Source organism: Schistocerca serialis, chromosome 5 (genome assembly GCF_023864345.2).
Source record: "Schistocerca serialis cubense isolate TAMUIC-IGC-003099 chromosome 5, iqSchSeri2.2, whole genome shotgun sequence".
NCBI classification, from domain to species: domain Eukaryota; kingdom Metazoa; phylum Arthropoda; class Insecta; order Orthoptera; family Acrididae; genus Schistocerca; species Schistocerca serialis.
The window spans coordinates 47,221,741-47,242,811 of NC_064642.1; the positions used below are offsets into that span (position 1 = coordinate 47,221,741).

At 38.8% G+C, this 21,071-nt stretch overlaps 1 protein-coding gene across 1 annotated transcript in view; it reads left to right on the forward strand.

The window, feature by feature from the left end:
• The window catches only part of LOC126480880 (beta-1,3-galactosyltransferase 4), a gene marked incomplete at its 5' end in the record, with an annotated part of 39,295 nt that extends 31,890 nt beyond the window's left edge, over positions 1 to 7,405 (forward strand). The window contains one exon of the mRNA XM_050104271.1: positions 1,220 to 7,405. Within this exon, the coding sequence (XP_049960228.1) occupies positions 1,220 to 2,035 (816 nt within the window). The remainder of the gene's footprint in view (positions 1 to 1,219) is intronic.
• Positions 7,406 to 21,071: the final 13,666 nt, after the last annotated feature.

A 21,071-nucleotide genomic window follows, 5' to 3' on the forward strand; every position in this document is an offset into this window, starting at 1 on the left:
GATCGAGCAGGTCATGGTACAGGACCACCTCTGCCAATCCACGTTTCTGGGAACCGTCGGTCCAGGAATCGACAAACACGATGATTGAAATGTACTGGCGCCCCGTCATGTTGGAGCCACATGCGTCGTCTTGTAGGGAGCGGGACGTCTTCCAGCAAGTCTGGAAATGATCTGGCGAGAAAATTGTAATATTGCCTGCCATTTAATGGCCTACGTATCAGATACTGCCCAATTAGACAGTCCCCAACAACACCGACTCACACATTAACGAAGAACCGCATTTGTAGATCAATCCGCTGTGCGGCTCGTCCGTTGCGGTGCGCTACGCAGTACCCACCAACCCCATCGGTGTACTCACTCCAGGTGTGTCGCTCTATTAGCAAACAGAGACAATGCACTACTACACTGGTGGACAGCAGTTGCCTACAACTGAAGAGCGTAACCTGTACCAACTAAAGATCGTAATACGGTCTCTAACAACTGAAGAGCGTAATACAGACTCCACCGGTTTAAATAATCCTCATAGGAAAAAATGACATTAGGGAAAAATATTTGTTTTGATGTCCCCTATAACCTCCCAGAGTTTGCCGGTTCAAATACTTTTCACCCTGTGCATTAAATACTGAGCATCGATTCTGATACATTTGATGATCGTTGTTCTATCCCTAATGAAGAGCTGTCAGGTTTGCTTCTGCGCCCGCATCTCGTGGTCGTGCGGTAGCGTTCTCGCTTCCCACGCCCGGGTTCCCGGGTTCGATTCCCGGCGGGGTCAGGGATTTCTCTGCCTCGTGATGGCTGGGTGTTGTGTGATGTCCTTAGGTTAGTTAGGTTTAAGTAGTTCTAAGTTCTAGGGGACTGATGACCATAGATGTTAAGTCCCGTAGTGCTCAGAGCCGTTTGCTTCTGCGGTTACACGAGCTTTCGGCCAAACACTCGCCTAGTTTTAATCACTTGGCGCAGCTGAAAAAGAGTTTTTTATTCAATGTTATCACCACGAGACTCTGCATTCTTACATTATTCTGTGCTTCCAGTCCGGTGCTATGTTGAATGTGTGCTGTAAGTCTCTGAATTAGGCTGGTGACTATAACAGTGTTGTCAAATGTCGTCAGGAGCGGCGAATGCGTCGACACCGCAGCAGCAGCAGCAGTCGTCGTCTTCGGCGTCGTGGGGCAGCGGCTGGGGCGGCGGGGGCGGCGGCGGCGGGGCGGCGGCGGCGGAGCGGGCGCCGCTGCTGCTGGTGCTGGTGCACTCTGCGCCGGACAACGCGGAGAAGCGCGCGACGATCCGGGCGACGTGGGGCGGCGCGGCGGCGCGCGCGGGCGCCGACTTCCGCGTGCTCTTCCTGCTGGGCGACGTGGGCGGCGGCGAGCGGCAGGCGCGCCTCGACGCCGAGAACCGCCGCCACGGCGACCTGGTGCAGGGCAACTTCCGCGACTCGTACCGCAACATGACGTACAAGCACGTGATGGCGCTCAAGTGGGCCGCCTACCACTGCCCTGGCGCGCGCTATCTGCTCAAGGCGGACGACGACGTGTTCGTGAACGCGCCGGCGCTGCTGTCCTTCCTGGCGCGCGCCCTCTCGCCGTGGGGGGCGCGCCGGCTCATCCTGTGCGCGCCCTTCCCCTACGCCTACGTGAAGCGCTCGTGGCGCAGCAAGTGGCGCGTGTCGCCGCTCGAGTACCCGGGCCGCGTGTACCCCGCGTACTGCGCCGGCTGGGCCGTGCTCTACTCGCCCGACGTCGTCTTCCTGCTGTACGAGCAGGCGCAGGCCGGCCCCTACTTCTGGATCGACGACGTGCACGTGACGGGCACGCTGGCGGCGCGCGCCAACCTCACGCACACGCCGCTCGGCTCGCTCGTGCTGTCCGAGGCGCAGGTGGCCGCCGTGCTGGCCGGCGAGCCGCCGCCGCAGTTCCTCTTCGGCGCGCCCAACATGTCGCTGGACGCCATCCGCCGCCTCTGGCGCGTCGTGTCGCGCGCCCACGCCGGCGCCGCCCCCGCCACCGACGCCGCCGACGGCGGAGACCACTCCTGACGACCGTGCCGCCGCCGCCGCCGCCCCGCTGCCCGACAAGTGCCTTCGCAGTCGACTGTCGCCTTCGCCTCTCTCTCGGGGGTGCTCCTACTAGAACGTTCGCCTCGCCTCTCCGTACTGACTTTTCTGGCCACCGGCCGGAAATAGCGGGCGACCGAATCGTAGTACAGTAATTGCCGAGTTCACTCACGGAATATCCTTTTCTCAGTCGTCGTTTGAGTGTTTCCGACTGCGAATCCGGCCGTAACTAGCCTGACGTAAAACTGAATGTATCCGATCTCTGGTTTGGTAGCCACAGCCGACAGTATTTTAGCCAAGTATCTTGTGAAAATTGTGATACACCGAGCTTTCACTAAATGCGACTTGAAACCGACAGTTTCTTTCCAGGTATTGCTTTCTGTACTTCGATAAATCGACAGTTTCATTTCGTAAAATGTTAAAAAACGAACACTTTTTGTATTTCTCAGAACAATAATGACTATACTACTCATTAATTTGCTTCCGAACTTAGTTACATAAAAAAATCACTAAACATTCTCTTTAAATTATTGCTCTGATTCCCCCACTACCTATTCAAACCAAAATTTTGCTCCTATTGAATTAACTTAGTTCATTTTAAATTCACTACAAAATTTGGGTGTATCAATTATACGTATTCTTTTTCATTTTCCCCTTGCTTTGTTTTCTTGCTTCATTATCTCTTTTAAGCCACTTTGGTGAATAGTCACTTAATCTCCTTTTTTCTTTACGTTTCTTGATATTCAGTTGCACTAGTATAAGCTCCAAACAAACTTGTATCTGTTGACAGTAGTACCACACGACACCGTACTCATGTAACAACTTCAGGAACAAATTTGCTTCTACTGCAAAAGTAAAATTCCGAACGTAGTTACTTAAAAAAATCACTAAACACTCTCTTTACATTACTGCTCTGATTGATTTCCCCACTACCTATTCAAACCAAATTTGGATCCTATTAAATTAACTTAGCTCATTTTAAATTCACTACAAAATTTGGATGTGTCAATTATACCTATTCTTTTTCATTTACTCCTTGTTTTGCTTTCTGGGTTCATTATCTCTTTTAAGCCACTTTGGTGAGTGGTCACTTAATATACCTTTTTCTTTACATTTCTTGAGATTCACGTGCACGACTATGAGCTCCAAACAAACTCGCACCTGTTGACAATAGTACCACCCGACACCCCACTTGTGTAATCACTTCAGCAACAAATTTGACAAGGTAGTCCAGATCAGCTCAACACCAATAACTCGACAGTAAAATTATTTACACAGTTGCTCCTTTAGTGCCTTTCATACCACATACTTCATTTTTCTTTTATTGTGGTAAATCTATACCAGACAAGTTTATTACTTACTGCCCTCTGCTACCAGATACTGACATTACTCGTATTGCTTTGTCACCACAAAAACACATAGTACCACTTCACGTGTAATATATTTAACGTGAATAGGCAAAAGTGATGCAGGAGAGATTTACTATGACAAACAGGGTATTGATTGTTATCCTGTGATAAGGTACTGTGTAACATATTCACAAAAAAAAAATTGATTTACATCTGCACCTGTTGGCCGGCTAGTCTTGGAATATTGTGATGATGACGCAAAATTAAATGAGGAAGGAGCAGCTTCAATTGCAGAAGTCGCAGTGTGAGAGACAGGTCGTGCTCTGTCGACTGGTAATGTTGTGCCAAAGTTTTCAAGGATTTCCGTATTCACCATTAAAAACCACGTACTTCACATTACTGCACCTAGTATACCGTGCAACGTTCAGAACCGTGTAGGTTGGTTGTTACAAGGAAATTATTTTAGAAGTTCTACTCATCAAAATTTAACCTGAAATGAACTCAACTGCAGAACTATGCAAGTGTATCTTTTACTGCACTTGTCAGTTGGAATTCTGCTGACATGACAGGGAGCACCCATTATGGATGCAGCAGTTGGTTTACATTTGTTTCAATGCAAATGAGGAAGGCTAGTGATATGTTCTTAATTGTGGCTATATGGGAGCCTATTAAAATTGACTTACGCTTAATGATAAATGACAGTATGTACTTAAATTTTTAAAAGAGGAGTTGAATACTCTTTAGAATTTAGGATATAGCCATTTGTGTATTCTCACTGAGGAAATGGTACCACTTCATTTAGATACATTTTTTGAAGAAACTGGAATGGCAACTATGCTTAGGTATGTAGCCTAATATTCAGGCCTTTAAATGTTGTTCAAATCTGTCTGTAATAACTTCCTAAGAATTCATTTCCCTCCTCTGAATGAATGTTGAAAACTGAATAGGCTTTAGTACTTAGTGTGTTGATGTTGTATTGTTGCATCTGTTACCTGACCTGAACTATGATAATGCTAACGTATTGTACTTTACCATATATAAATACAGTCCCTCTAAATATTTTTGTGTGTCTCACTGTCAGGAAGTCCAATATAAAATACTAAATATACATTGGTTAAGTTTATTCACATTTGATGTAAGTAGCCTCAGTTGTGACATAAGGATGGTCACAGTGCTGGGAAGACGTACCTTTTGGGAAGCCTTCCAGTGTTACTAGTTTACATGTTTCATACTGTGTGGAATGGGTCCAAATCAGAATTCAGTAATTATTGTGTACGTTCAGACAATTGTGAAGATATGTCTACATGTGGGAGTACTACCAAGCCAGTATCTTGCCAGTAGGGAGAAAAACAATGGTAGACTCACTGGGAGATATGATTGGATAACTATATTGTGCATTACCTGCATTTAATGAGATTAAGATATCTTTTATGAACAAATTTAATTTTGATAAGTGTTTTAGGTAGATTAAATAGTAAGATGTGGTTAATTAGTTTTATTAGCTTATTTATTGCAGATACAAGTGATATAGTATTTTATTACTCAAAGTTGTCATATTTATACCACAAGTCGAACACAGGTTATGAACGATAGTAATATGAATTTACTTGAAGATAGATTGTTTTAAAATTCTATGAAATGCCTATGGCATTCCTGAGTATCACTGCAATATAGCAGTGGCCTATTTTCTTCAAGTCTATAAACATTTGTAGAGAGTAGCTCTAATTTATACAAGGAATCTTCTGTGTAGCTAGTCTGCACAGAAAGTGATGGTATGGTATTGTTATACCATTGTGTAGTACTGCTTATAATCTTTTTGTTAACAACAAACTTTCTTTTTGGTACTGATGGAATATTTAATCTTATTAATGCACATGGAAACTTTGATACATTGTTAGACTAGGAGAGATTGTGAAACGAAATTTTTTCTTAGTCAGTGAGTTAAAAAATAAAAATAAAAATCATCTTATGTGGTAGAAATAGTTATTTATTTGAACTTTGTTTCTAATTTGTTAATGGGAGATAGTGAGAATGCAAATGTAAATCATGAATATGTACATTTTTACAAAGTCATTTCTTTTCAATGCCATATTTTGAGAATGATTCCATTCCATTTAAAAATTACACACACATCTTCCCCAAAAACAATTATAATCTAACATTTACTTTCCAGAATAATTTCTTTGTACGCTAAAATAGTGAATGTCACTTTGCTGCAAAATTGTTCACAACATTACTACCTTCCTCTTAAGTATCAGTTTGAAAAAATAAATAAATTAAAATTGGAAAAAAATTGTTCCTTAAAAATTCTCTTTCGATCATGCATTTTCTTCCAACATTACAAAATTTAAATAACATTTGTGTGTTTTGGGAAAGCAAATATTCTTTATGCAGTCATAATATGAAGCAAGCTACTGTACCATATGCGGTCCTGAAAGAGAGAAACTGAAATTTTTACCCTGTGATCTGTAGTCACTGTGTGTAACATAAAAAAACGTGTTAACAGACACATTACTATTTTTAAAATTTCTGTTTGTCTACTCCAAAACTGGTTTCTTTTAATTTTTATAATTGTCTTGGTCAGATATTGCTCTTTCTTTGTAGTATGGTTGTGTTCAGGGAGTTAATTTTTGGAACAGTTTCTTATCCTTCTTTAAACTCTTATGTATTGTGAGTAGTTGACATTTTTAGCTAAGTTACATATAAAGTCTGTTCCACTTCCATTGTCCAATATTAGTACTACTGATAAACTAATGCATGAGACTAATATTAGCAACACCACATTTTTACTTTAATATTGTCAGTGAATTTGATGTTTTTATTGAAATAACTTTTTTATGACGACACTTGTCACTTGTCATATGTTCTAACACTGAAGAAAGAAAAATGAAAAACACATTTTGCCAAGAAGAATGACTGTTTAATGTGACTAAGGCTGTATGCCCGTATCCAATATTAGTGAGTTTGTATCTTAAGTATGCAGAGAGACCAACTTTCGACATACATCTGACTAATAAAATAATTAATGAGTGTCTGGTAAAGCAGTGAGGTTACAACAAACAGTGAAAGTAGGAGTGATGTAACTTCAGTACTGGGAATATGATGTAAAAGTACCTGAATGTTTAAAGCTCGCTACTCTTTTTCTCTGTTCATTGGACAGAAAAGAAAATTGAGCCCCACATCCTCCTTCCTTGAAACTCCTATGTATTGTGAGTAGCTGATATTTTTAGCTAAGTTATTTGTAAGAATATGCTGCCCATCCAGTATCCAGCTTTTTATATTTTTATTTATTCATTGTGTTGTGTGTCCCTTTGGTTTGTCAGTGTTGGGAACTGAAGTATCCCCATGTCTGTTTAATCCAGGAGATAGTGATTACAAGATCTTAGCATTTCTTGGAAAATGTGTTTGAAGAAATCAGTTAGAAGCGTCCTTGTCACATTTCAAAGTTGATTCTCCTGCTTTATTGCTCAGAGATGGGGTGGGTGCTGCTACTTTAATAACACTGATCTATTTAAAAATACACACATAGTGTCAGGTATTAATTATTCTTTTGAAACTGAAGTTTGCTTCTTGCATAATTTTGTTGTAAGCCATGCTTTACAGTTATCAATTGTCTGAACGTAATTGTGGTGTGTGTACAGTTGTGGGAAATTCACATTTAAATTATAAAATTCAGGAATAAAGATGCCAAACATTGTCATGTATTTGTGTAGTTGTATACCAGGTGAATTCAATGTAACTTGAAAGTATGGAAAAGTACTTTAAGATATTTTCCTTACTAAAAATAAAGCTCCTTATCTATCTTCACAATAATCTTGTATTTCTGGACAGCTTCATGATGACATGTTGTGAGTTTCAATTTCTGTGTTCTACTTATCATTTCTTTGATGTGACTGAATTGTCAGCACCTTGCCATAAACTGATTTATACATTAGACTGATGGAAGGAGCTGATTGGCTGTTACTGATATTGCTTCAATAATAAAAAACTTATGAATCTCAAATGGCATGCTACATTATTGACTCCTCAAAATCTGGGCCACATGGGGGACAATAAGTTATTGTTAATGAACTAATCTGTTAGTTGGTGTACATGTACTTAATGAAACATTGCTGAACAAAAGACAATATATTGCTTTTCAAAAGTCCAGTTGTTTACTTTTCATAGTACTTGTTTAATTACATTGTCAATGCTTCACTTTCCTCTGGTGATTGTTGGGAGTACAAGTAATGGCTCAGATTGAAAAATATTTAATTCTTCCTAATGACACAAAAGAGAATTCACTAGAAGATACATACAATGTCTGCATGATGTAGAGGAAGTCAAATACTACGTCTTCATATCCTTCGTTATGACGACTTTGTATCATTAATGACAAGCAATAGAAGTAGTAACAGAGAAAGAAGTAATAAAGTAAGCATCACAACTGTTTATGTGCACTAATAGTGATCAGTAGTTTTCACTTGATATGATAAGTGTGATAAAGCAAATACACTGCTCAGCAGACACATTTTCACTGCCATTTCCTGAATGAAAGCTACCTGATGGTGTTTTGGTCAAGTAACATAGTAAGGAAAGTATGTACCCAAAGCAGAAACATATGGGGAATCATCCTAGCAGCAATAAGGGCCACAAATGAAGACATCCAGTAGCATAAGCAATTTTGACAGAGGACAGGTTGCTAAGGTCCAGTGACTGGGAATGAACAATTTGTAAATGGCAAAGGTGGTTGATTGTTCATGTGCTGCTGTTATGAACAACTTTCTCTTTGAAGGGTGGTTGGAGGATGGTGAAACTATGAGTAGGTAACCAGTGTACGTATAATTCGAAGAAAGTCAACTTCAAACTTGTTAATATACTTAAACAGCTAAAACATCTGTGGTGATTTATAAAATACAAATGAAACTACAGGTTGTTTACTGACATACAAGAGGGCTACATTACCTAAAGGTTGATAACACTATTATTTAGAGATTACAATGTTTTGGTGTAATCCGACAGTGGGAATTTTGCTCTCTGGTTTCAGGTCTTACTATGGTGTGCATACAAGCAGGATTCCTACACAAGTATTCTTGAATGGCTAACTTTAGTTGATACGTTAATGTCATCATGAGTTACTTCAGTTTGACTTGCATTGATGCAGTTGTTTGTGATATTACATTGATTGTATTCCTGAATGCCAGGGAGAAGGGTAATTTGTAGGTTCTGGAAAAAAAAATCAATAAATTAACATCATCAGACTTGATATAGATATTTGCTAGACTCAAGGTCTGCAGGAGTTCACTATCTGCAGAAGTTCACTGCACCTTTTGAAAGTAGCCTAAATTTTATTTGTATGAAGTACTGCTTTCTTGTAGGTAACTAAAAGCTATTTGGCATGTGATGGGCATATCTGGTGGAACACTTTGGCTGCCCGCTGTTTCTGCTAATAAATAGAACCAAATGAAGGTGCTGCCATACGATGTGACATTGCAAACATCTGACTCAAGCCCACCAGGTAGAAACTTCTAACTCTGATTAAATGAACTTAATAGTAGCCATGTAGGTGAGCAGGAAGATTCCAAATTTGACTCTTTAATTGACATGTACGCTACATTCGAGACTTACAAAGCACCAGAACATGGGTATTATAAGCAATGAAATTGGGAGGAAAGAATGCAGAAATGTACAGTATCATATTATCTTGTTATTAAGCATCAATAAAGATAAAAGTAACAAAAATTAATCAATGGAGCCCATGTCAGGTAGAGCCGAGTGACAGAGAAATGATGAGCAACAGCATTGCATGATGGCTCATTATCTAGCTGGTAGTTCACAACATCTTGCAATGCACTGATGGTGGCTAGCATTAGTCATTTGCAAGGCCTTCTGTGATGAATACAGAGACTGTGTTAACTGCTCTAGGACACTGGCAGAAGTGACAGTGTCTGCTGGGTCCCATTTAAAAACTCAGTCCCAATAAAAACCACCAGACTGTCAGGATAAGCACTATATTCTATTGCCACCCTAAATTGGCATTGCTAAAAAAAAGAAATGTCCATCTTACCAATGAGGTCTGTTAGGTTACCATTACCTGGCTGGTCCTTATTGCCAGCTATCACCCAGGAACGCATCCCTGAACCACTTGCATAACTCTTTGAACCGAGAAGCTTTCCCAATAATCCCATCACCTTGGTGACCAGTAATAATTATGTTTCTGTAATAACATTTTGTATAAATAGAATGGTGCAGCAGCTGGTCAAAGGCTTGAAGAAAGTAGATACCAACAGCCATAATTTTATTTAGCTGCAAGTTTCTGTGACTCATTGGCACAATTTTCAGGCCTCTCTACACAAAACTGGGTAAGTCATCTAGTTGTTCATGTTATTATAGTCACCACTGTATCCAACTGGTTTCTGCAGTCTTCCAAAAACTTCTTGGTCGACGTGGACCCTTCACAACTCTAACAACTGTTAGCCCAAGCTTTCCAGTTATGAGTCCCTCCAATTCCTCGAACACCATGCTTTCCATCTTGATTTCCACATCTGCTTACATTCCCCCACTAGGGTCCTTTACCAACTTGTCAGATTCCCTCCTCTCCTCTCTCACATTGAACACCTCCAAATAACCTACACTACCTGCAAGCCCAACACTACCAATCCTATTGTGTTTGTTCTGCTTTCCAATCCTTGTGTGCTGCCATCTCTCTACCTATGTATCGCACCAACTGCCCAACAACACACCCTACAAGTCCTCTCTCAAAGAAATTTCAACTGTCTTCCTCTCCCAGACCAAAAACTCTGTCCCAGGATACACCCATCTTACAACCTCTGAATCAATCCCCTGCACTGGCTCCCTCCTCATCCTCTCCCACACCACACCACCTTCTTTTTTCCTTCCCTGTTGCCCCCCCCCCCCAACTTCATTTCCCTTCATATTTATAGATCCCAATACCAGCTAGCCCTCTCTGTCACCTTTGTCTCATCACCACCTCTCACCAGTCCTCAGTCCTCATCACCACTACTCTCCTATCTCCTTCAATATCAATCTTTCTTTTCATCAACAAACTACCATTCCTGAGCAAGGCCTCTTCCAGTTTTAGAGAAAGAGCATGGTGCTCCATTTTTAATTGTCAATGTGTCTTCAGTCATGTTCAGTGTTTTCCAAGTGTGTAGTGTTCTAAAAGTGTTTCTCAAGAGTTCATTCTCCCATTAACATCACCTTTTAAAATATTTTTAAATTCGTCATAAGTATGTCACCTTCTTTTTTGTTTTAAAGTTTAAGTTAATGACTGCTTTATACTGGCTCAAAGTAAGGTTGATTGGATTCTTGCCAGCACTTCACATGCCTCCTTCCAACTTACATATGGGGGGAGGGGGATGAAATAACAATAAAGAAAAAAAATTGGAATTTGTATTGATGGCAACTACACTATTATATCTTGGAAGAGTGAGCCATTGTGACTTATTAGGGTTTCCTAAGAAGTATGCAGCAGAGTGTTGATTAGACTGAGATCAATATATAGCACTTTGTTTGTGTCTGCATCCCATGGTCGGAAGCTAGTAAGTCATTATCTCATTCATCAAAGACATTGGCAATATTTCTGTTTCTCTCTTTTAATATTACTGATTCAGGAATCAAGAAAAATGTGACTGTATTAAGTACTGCAGACGGTTTGTGTTGTATTAAACTGTGTGAGGGCTTCTCATTGTAATTATTCTAATAAATCAGAAGTTTATTTGAAATTTGCAATTTCATTAACTTAGACTAAAGTTCCCATCACATGCCTTTCTGAGGTAATAACAAATGTTTTGTGGTTAATGTTAGTCCAGATTTTTAACTTATCCCTGCCTAAGTGAAATGTCTATTAGGAGTTGCTGTTGTATAATAGGGACACTTATGTAAATGTATGGTAAGTCAAGTTGTAGAGTGACAGACATGTGTGTGCTGAACTCTCATGTTTTTCTTGTCTGGTTGTGTGGCATTGTCAGACCCTTTGGAGTAAATGAATCTATGATGCAGTTTCCTTATCCCATGTATTAGGACAGGAAATGACAATGTGTGGTATACAGAACTTATTTATTGGTTGAGCTACATCAGGCTATCTACAGGTGTATTAATACATGCATGCAGTAGCGAATATTGATTTTTGCAGGTATACCCAAAATAATTTGTTGACTGGTAAATTGTTTCGTAAGCTGGAATTTGTGAAATAATTTCTGGTTTATCTCTTGTTGGAATTTTTTATCAGTTGAAAGTGAAAATCAATAGTTGGTCATAATGCGATGAAGGGAACATTTTGAAGAAGATAGAGGGAGGAGGAGACTGAGGGTTACACAGATTACTGATTCAGTGAATTTTTCAGTTGATTTAATTAGTGGAATTAGCAATCAGCTAGAAGGTGTTATAACTAGCAGTCGTGCTAGTGACAGACTACCAGTAGCTCAGAAAAAGGTGATATTCTAGGTAGTTCTGATGTAGTTCAACCATTGGAAATTAGCAGTAAATGTGATTCAAAGCCTTGATGGTTCGTTGTCCACATGCTGAACAATAGACTGTTAGTGTAACTACAGAAAAATGTTACAATCAGTCTAAATGTGAATCAGTATTAGGCTTGAATAGGATCATAAAACAACTAACAGAAGAATGAAGTGTCAGGACAATCAGTTAGGAAAAAAGAAATAATGTCATAGGGAATTAAAAGTAATAGAAGCTATTAGGAATTGTAGTGGTAGAGACTTGATGAAAAATTTCAAGATGGAATTAAAGCAGAGGTGTATCACAAAAAATGGAAACTAGTGTGAAGAGCTATAATGAAAATTTGGTAGTGACAATTAAGGCCATGGAAAGAGATGACTGAGAAATAAAGGGTTAATATTGGTGCTTCCTGAGGACAGCTAAATAGTCGCAGACGAAAGTACACCTGAGCTGATAAACCACGAGGTGCCTCATAATTTTGTGTCACACCTCTTTTTGCCAAGTGCAGTGGAGCAACTTGACATGATATGAACTCAACAAGTTGTTGGAAGTCCCCTGCAGAAATATTAAGCCATCCTGTCTCTGTAGCCATTCATAATTTCGAAAGTGTTGCTGGTGCAGGATTTTGTGCATGAACTTACCTCTCAATTAAGTCCCATAAAAATTCGCTGGGTGGCCAAATCATTGGTTTCAACTGTCCAGAATGTTCTTCAGACCTGTTGCAAACAATTGTGGCACTGTGACATGGCACAATGTCATCCATAAAAATCGTACCATTATTCAGGAACATGAATGGCTGCAGATAGTCACTAAGTAGCCAAACATAAACATTTCCAGTCAGTGATCAGTTCAGTTGGACTGAAGACCCAGTACATACCATGTAAATGCAATCCACACCATTATGGAGTCACCAGTAACTTTCACAGTGCTTTGTTGACATCTTGGGTCCATGGCTTTGTAGTGTCTGCTCCAATCTTGAACCCTACCATCAGCTCTCACCAACTGAAATTGGGACACATCTGACTAGACCACAGTTTTCCAGTCAACTGAGGTCAACCGAAATGGTCACTAGCCCAAGAGAGACACTGGAGGCAATAAAATACTGTTAGAAGAGGCACTCAAATTGGTCATTTGTGGTCGTAGACCATTAACACCAAATTTGCCACACTATGATAACTGATACATTCATCAAACATTCCACTTTGATCTCTGCAGTTTCTTCACGCATTGTCACTAGTCTGTTAGCAGTGACAATTCTACATGAATTCTGCTGCTCTCTGCTGTTAAATGGAGGCCACCGCCCACTGTGTTGTCCATGTTGAGAGGTAATGCGTGATATTGGGTATACTCAGCACTCTCTTAACACTGTGGAACTTGGGATGATGAATTCCCTAACAATTTCTGAAATTGAATGTCCCATGTGTCTAGCTCCAACTACCATTCCACTTTCAAAGTATGTTAATTTCTGTCATGGAGCCATAATCTTGTTTGAAACCTTTTTGCATGAATCTTCTCAAAACAAATGACAACTCTGCCAATGCACTGACCTTTTATACCTGTGTATATGATATTACTTCCACGTGTATATGCACGTATCGCTATCGCATTACTTTTGTCTCCTCTGTGCAGTAGTCCTTGAGGGAAGACATCAAGCAAATATACTATTGGAAGAGTTCCAAAGGTAATTTTATGGTAGAATTTCTAGTGTTGAGAAGAACCTTGGCATTATTGAAAAATTGCAAAAACAATAGGCAGGCTAAGCATGTACAAAAAAATTTTTCAGGGTGTAAGAAAGGGGAGTGAGTAAAAAATTATAGTTGTACAAAGAACAGAGCTGATACAAGGCCAACAGGATGTTCCTCAAATGAGAGAACAAGTTTTATGTCTTACCAGATTGATGCTAGGATTCGAAGAACTTTAAGGAACTAAAGCTTAGTGCTGGAAAGGAGAGTGGACAAGTAGGGGAAACGTAGGTAAACTAGGCCATTCAGGTACTCAATTAGTGAATAATTCAAACCAGAGTCCTAGTAGTATGATCACAGTCAGGAAGGGTGACTTGGAGGAAATAAAATCATTATTCAGAATCAAAGGTGGGTAAATGAAAATCAACAGAAGTAAGGAATTGATAGAAGAATTAAGTGAGAAACTCTGAAAAATTGAAAGGTTATGGGTAAAGGTGTTAGAGAAGAGCTAAAAAATAGTAGAGGTCAAATACCTGATGAAGGTATGAATATATTCAATGTAGGTGGACCTAGTTCTAGGTGTCATTGTGAAAGGAACAAACTACAGCAGAGGTACATACTGAAAAAATATCTAGTTTCAACTAGACTCAATTTTTAACTGTAACAAAGTTTCGAGAAATTCTCACAACAGTATTCAGCTGAGTGCTTGATTGGAACAATTTAATTATTCGCTTCCACCTATTTGGCCATATAGTCACAAAGTTGAATTAATGTGTTTTTATTTAGAAAGTAAACCTGCACTACGAATCCAAAAATTAGGCATAAGTTGGGAATCATGTGAAGAGCTTAGACAAGTAATTTTATCTGCACATGGGTCTGAGGGAGTGTAGAATGGAGTCAAATATAGTGTCCTGATGATGGATTTTTGCAATTCTTTGGTTTTGCAGTCGTGCACAGTTCTTTGGACATATATAATCAGTTTTTATACAATCCTTTTAATCCTACTGAGTTGATTCATGCCTGTCTTATGAAATTATTTCGACATTCATGCTGGATTTGTCTTGCTGCTCATGTAAAGCATGATTTGCAAAGTTTGCAGAGTTTGTTGCATCAACCTGACTATGACATCAAGAAGCAAAATTTTCAGAGTAGTCGTGTCAATCAAGACAAATGGACAAATTCAATGTTTCATGAAAAAAGTAATTATGGTAGTACGGAAAATAATTTGCAGTATGCAAGATATGGGAATAACAAATTGAGGTTTGGGAATAATGTATGTATGAGACTAAGAATAATGATTAGAGGAAAAGTAGGAACAATTGATATGGTAGACATCTCAGTGATGAAGGAATGGAGGTAGTAATACAGGCAGCCACTGGAGTGATAACAATTTGTATCCAGTGACTGTGAAGTTCAGATTACCTGAGCTGAGAAAAACATTTGGATGGAGACTATGCCACCACTTCATTGACAGTTGAATTCTGTAGCTGCACTGGTTGCTGCCAACCAAATGAACCAGGCTATGAACTGTTGAAAATGATGAATTATGGGTATATGAGGGAGATTTTAGTTGATCGTGAGCAGAGGAATACAATAGCAAGTCTGATACTTCTGTTAAGTTAGGCCAAAAGGTTTTTTGCAAACTTTTTTGGTTCTGTGAAACCTAGTAGTTGATCAGTATTGTGTGTGGACTTCTTGTCCACACATCAAGCAGTACTGGACTTAAGTCATGTTGAAATGTTGTTTGAGTATAATGGATTGACACTGAAATTGTGCTTTAATAAACATGATATTAGAGAAAGGAATGCAAGTAATAGCCTTAAATTTTTAATGAAGCCAAGAGTATATTTTAAGTTGAGGTCTGTTGTGAAAGAGAATACATCTAGTGCCATTCTATTAGTAGGCTGTGACAAAGGCTTTAGTGTGAACAAGGTTGAATAAACAGAGGAGGCCAATGAAGTAGTGAATAGAAGTTTATATGAAGTTTTATGCCATCACTCTTCTGTATTCTGTAAGAATGCAGAAACTATAAGGGATTTTCATACCAATTTCAAGTTAGAGAACATAAGAGACTCTTTGTTAAACTATATTTGATATCAGTAATTTACAAAGAGAAAGCATTAAGAGTTACAGGTGACTGAGTCACTGGTTAACTCTTGTATACTACTGATTGTAGAAAGTGAAGCATTGAGAAGCAAAGGTCTGCAACATGCCATGATAAGAGGATGTGTAGAACAGAAAAACCAGGCTTCCTGGGCCTGCATGTTCACCTGACGTGTTGCCTGTCCAATATGTCTAGGATATGGTATGTTGGCAACTTGTTCATTCAGGTCCTCCTGTGACCACAGTTGGTACTTTGTGAACGTGCCTGCATATCGCGTGGCAAAGTATTCCTCAGTAGCATAATCAGGTGCTCTTTGATTCCATGGCACAACGTGTAGAGGCTCTGAAAGCAGCATGTTGTAGCACTACTCCATACTGAATTTCAACAGTCACAGTGCATGTACAGGTCTGTAATGCTATTATTTTTTTGTAGTGTCATGTCCCTAATAGGTGGAATAAATTTCATTGTGATCACATCTCTTGGTCTTGCTGTTCCACTTTTTCAAAACAGTAGTGTAATAATGCACTTTTAATTGTGCCAAAATGAGGAGATGACATTAGACAAGGGTTAAATTTTAGACAAACCAATACAATGCTCATGCCAGAAACCAATAGATCACCAACTCTAGACTAGTTAATGCAGGAATTTCATGGTGTTAAGGTTTTACCTACAACTGATCTACAAGCCAGTTACTAACAGATAAAGTTGCATCCATGCTGCTACCATTTCCACAAGCTATTCTTTGCTTGAATATTAGTTCGGCTGGATTTATTATAGGCTTTAATGGCATTCTTCTTGGGTCTTAAGAAGAGGTTGATAATATCTGTTGATGATGTTTTAATGGCGAAAGAGAGTTCAGAGAATCACAATGAAGTGTTGGATTTGCTGCTAGGTGCTTCTAAAGAATATGGGGTGACAGTTAAGAAAGTGATAGGTTTGATTGAAGCACATATTCTTGGCCATATCAGGTGTAAGGGGTTTTACCAAATACTGAAAAAGTAGAAGACATTAGTCTTCTCAGTACCTAAAACAAGGAAACAGCTTTGTTTTTTTCTTATATTAACCAGTTCCTATAAATTATTCATATGTCTGAATTTCTTGGCCACACTGCATTTGTGTGCACTGACAGGTAAGAAAAGCTCTGGGTTTGGGATGCCCAGGCACAAACAGAATTTGAAAGTATAACACAGGTTCTTGTCATGGAGCATGTTTTGTCTCATCCAGACTAGAAAGTTCCAGGGCAGGTCAGAGTGCTGAATCGTTTCATTATGCTGAAGTAGTAAAGTGGTGAGGACCGAACAATTGAATTTGTAAGCTAGGTGCTTGTGAAATGAGATTGCAGCTACTCAGTAACAGAACTGCAGGGCCTTAACCTTTGTAGGGGGCTCCATGAAAATGAGATGTTCACTATTTCATTGAACAACTAAAATCTATACTGATCATAGAGCAGTGGAATTTTTAACTAGAGCAAAATTAACTCAGTCATTTGGCCAGGTTGGCATAATATCTCCAAGAATTCAGTTTCAAGATAGTAAGCATTCCTGGTACTCTGGAGGATCTCTGGACAAACAATTTTTTATTGTGTACTTACAGATTGTTGATTTTGATAATTTTATTACACCTTCTCTGCAAAACATTGCTAAGAAGCAAGGCAAAGATCTAATATGGAAGGAAGTAAAAGTAAAAAATGGAGAGATCAGAACAGTTTTATTATGGGACATTACTATTTCGTTAAAGTGATATTTTATTCACGAAAAGAAGAGGAGAGGATTCTCATTGGGTTGTATGGATCCTGAATGAATTAGTTAATCAGGTACTTTCATTTAAGTTATGGTCACTCTCAACCAATAAATTGTTTCCATAAACTCTCCGAAACATCCTATTTTTTGAATATCGAGAACCACAACCACCAGGTCTTGGCTACCTGCAAACTTTGTCAAAAGTCAAAACCGTCAACACCGCCTCATTGTGCACCTCTTTAAAATTATTCTCTTATGGCACTGAGAAGATCTACCAGCAGGTAGATCATGTGTACCTTTTCTAATCATTTTCTACATAAGGTTGGTCATACGGAAAAGGAATTATTGGACAATGGACTCCAATTCTGGTCAATGATATCAAAGCATGCTCTTCATCATCACAAGATTAAAATGATTTTTGTTTTGCATTACCATTCAGTGTTGAACACTTCTGAACGAGTCATGAAGGAACAAAGAAGGTTGTTCTTTCATTCAGCCATTGGAAATTATCTTAAATGAGCTATCTGGTGACTCAATCTCTCTACCACTGATCATGGTTTTAAAAAATCATCCTCCAAAGGATAAGATCAAATGCATAGTATCACTTCTACCTATCACTAAATTAAGACAAAGAGAGGTGGTGTAATTAGTATTAACAAATATTCAGAAAGCATCGAAATGGCGCAAAAAATTTTGATAAATGTAAGAGATTCATGAGACAATAATAGAAAAGCAAGAGATGTCAGTAAGATATTATAAACTATGGAGTAAGTAACGTTCTCTGATATACAAGTTTTTCACTGTATACCTGAGACCATATGGGGGGCATATTCTACATCAGAATGCAATAGAAGTGGAATCACTTTAATGCAGAAAAATCCATGGAATCCATCATGTCAGTAATGTAAAAATATTTAAGTCCTAGAGGGTGGAGAGAAGTGTAATTATTAATTGCATTAGCTGTTTATGTAGTAATATGCATCTTGCACCTTTTAGATAGTTAACTTTTCATAAATACTTATGTAACTAGAACCCACAGCAATTACAATTCGATAAGGAGTGAAAGTGTTGACAGTAGTGGAGAGAAATATGTTATCCAGGAGGAGTGAAGACATATTGAACTTATTCTGAACACACAGATAGGAAGTGATGAAAACTGGAGTGTGCCCATCTTTGGCTTGATTTGAGACATATTGAGATATCTGGTAGTATGTATTGTAGTTTGGACATGAATCAAGATGTGTGATTTTTTTCTGCCACACAGTATCAAGTCATTTTGGCATGTGTAAAGTAGCAAACCAATATGCAGTCTCTACGTATTTATTTACTTTTCAATGGATTCGATAATGCTTATTTAGCTATGCTTGAGTTTATGATATTTAGATAAGGTTTTGTGTTGCAAATGCTGAACTATCTTGTTATTTTAAAATTCAATATTTCTCATTTTTGCAGTAATGTTGAACATTATAATAGCGAAAATGTTGATGATACATAGTAATGATCTAGAGGAAACTGGGGTTGAATGGGGTACAAAGTTGAAAACATTGATTGAAAGTACAAAAGTGTTAAATAAGAGAGTTACCAATTTTTATATGAACACATTATAATGTATTAATCACAAAAATACGAGAACATTGCCATAAAATAAAAGAACAATATTTTTTTCACTCGAAAACAGACAGGTATGTCATTTACCCCATTCTGCCCAGTGTACAGGGCAGATTGAGGTGGTAAGTACAAGTGATTATAAAAACGTACAAAATTATCGGAAATGCCGAAAATATTGGCTTGTTCGGTATTTATTTAGTTTAAAGTGAATGTTAATGTCAAACTACAGCTTTAGTTCGTGTTTGTCAGTTAAATTTAGTAATAACGAAAAAAAAAAACCTATCGACAGCTACTTTATTAAAACCCATGGCTCTTGCACCAAATGTTGCTTCGGGTTTGTGAACAGATAAAGTAGGATGTCTTTTAAGGAACCCGTTGGCCCAATCTTCGCCTGCAATTTCATTTTTAAATCTATAAACAATGCCATTTCTTATTGACAACTGATAAGCTAGGTTACACAGTTCTTTGATTGTTAAGCTGAATAACCTAGCCTCCGTACTTTTTAAGTACTTAACAAACTCAAGTTCCTGTTCTTCTGTAAATATGTTTCTAAACTTTTCAGGCGTTTTACCAGTTTTGTAGTCAGTGTTTTCCCTTCTTTTTTTAACGTATCCTTCCAGAGTAGTCTGGGGAACGTCAGATTGGTTTGAAGCCTTCAAATACTCACAATGGCCAGATTTAACTGCCTCTACAGCATCGTTCATGTCCTCAGTAGACCATGACTGCCTATTTTTTTACTCTTACATAGTCGAACCATCTGAAATCGAAAGCAAAACAGATTAGGAGCCTAATAAAAGCGATCTATTTGTTAAAAATGTAGGGGGGCAGAATGGGGTACTTCCCCGTTCCGCCCCAGTTACATGGTTTAGGTTATGGAGGTAAGACTACTAAACAAAGATACGAAAACAAACATTTAACCGCATGAAACTAAAGATTATTAAACATATTCTAAGCATCTGCCAACAATAGTCGTATTGTAAATAAGTAGGTATACTTTTTCTTGCTTCTAATTCGCCAGAAGTTACAAGGCAGGAGCAAAAATTAACACAACGAAATCTTCACGCTCCAACACTTACGAGAACCAAACAAACATGGCTCCTATGGTTGAGCAGGAACTGTCTGAACTAGTTCTACTTACTGCCGATCGTTGGCAGCACCTCCTTGACACGAAAATACGTACATCTTCATTCTGCCCTGGTACCCCATTCTACCCCGGGTTTCCCTACATAGCCATATATTTTGTTACTACTATTATAGTCTACCTGGGGATCCTTTGCGTTAGTGTCTTGTTTAAGTAATTATTCATCTCTGGATGTAGTTATGATTATCCTTCTCATGCACGAATGAATTGTGGTTATTAAATTTCTTTGTGTCTTATCAGTTTTAGTCTACAGGAAGATATGTTCTACCTCATAACTGATTTAGACATACTGATGAATCCGATTAGACGTTACACTTGACTGCTGACATTTGTCGAGAAAATAACTGAATCTTCTTACATATGACTACAATGATGAATGGTGTGTTTAGTATAATAAAGGAGCTAAGGTGGTACAGGCGGTTAGTAGTAAGGAATGGTTGCAGATATTGCTGTTGGGGTAAACTCCGGAAATAAAGTACTGGAAATAAAATAATAACCAGAAAAAATTGAAATAAACGTAAGTTGTACGAAAGGAGTACACTCAATTAAATTAATAGATTTTCACTGTTTCATTTAAATTGAGAACGATGTACCCATTTGTGTAACATCATGGCCATAATATGACCACATTTCAGTTTCTAAGTGAAGTGTTTTATACTACTTACTATTTGTGTAGCATCTAAGCTACGGTCTGAACAGATATTAAATTTCATCTACCAAGTTACTTCTATGGTAACTTTGAGGTACACTATGTGATTAAAAGTATTCGGACACCCCCAGAAACACACGTTTTTCATATTAGGTGCATTGTGCTGCCACCTACAGCCAGGTACGCCACATTAGCGACCTCAGTAATCTTTAGACATCGTGAGAGAGCACAATGGGGCGCGGAACTCACGGACTTCGAACGTGGTCAGGTGATTGGCTCAGGATTCTAC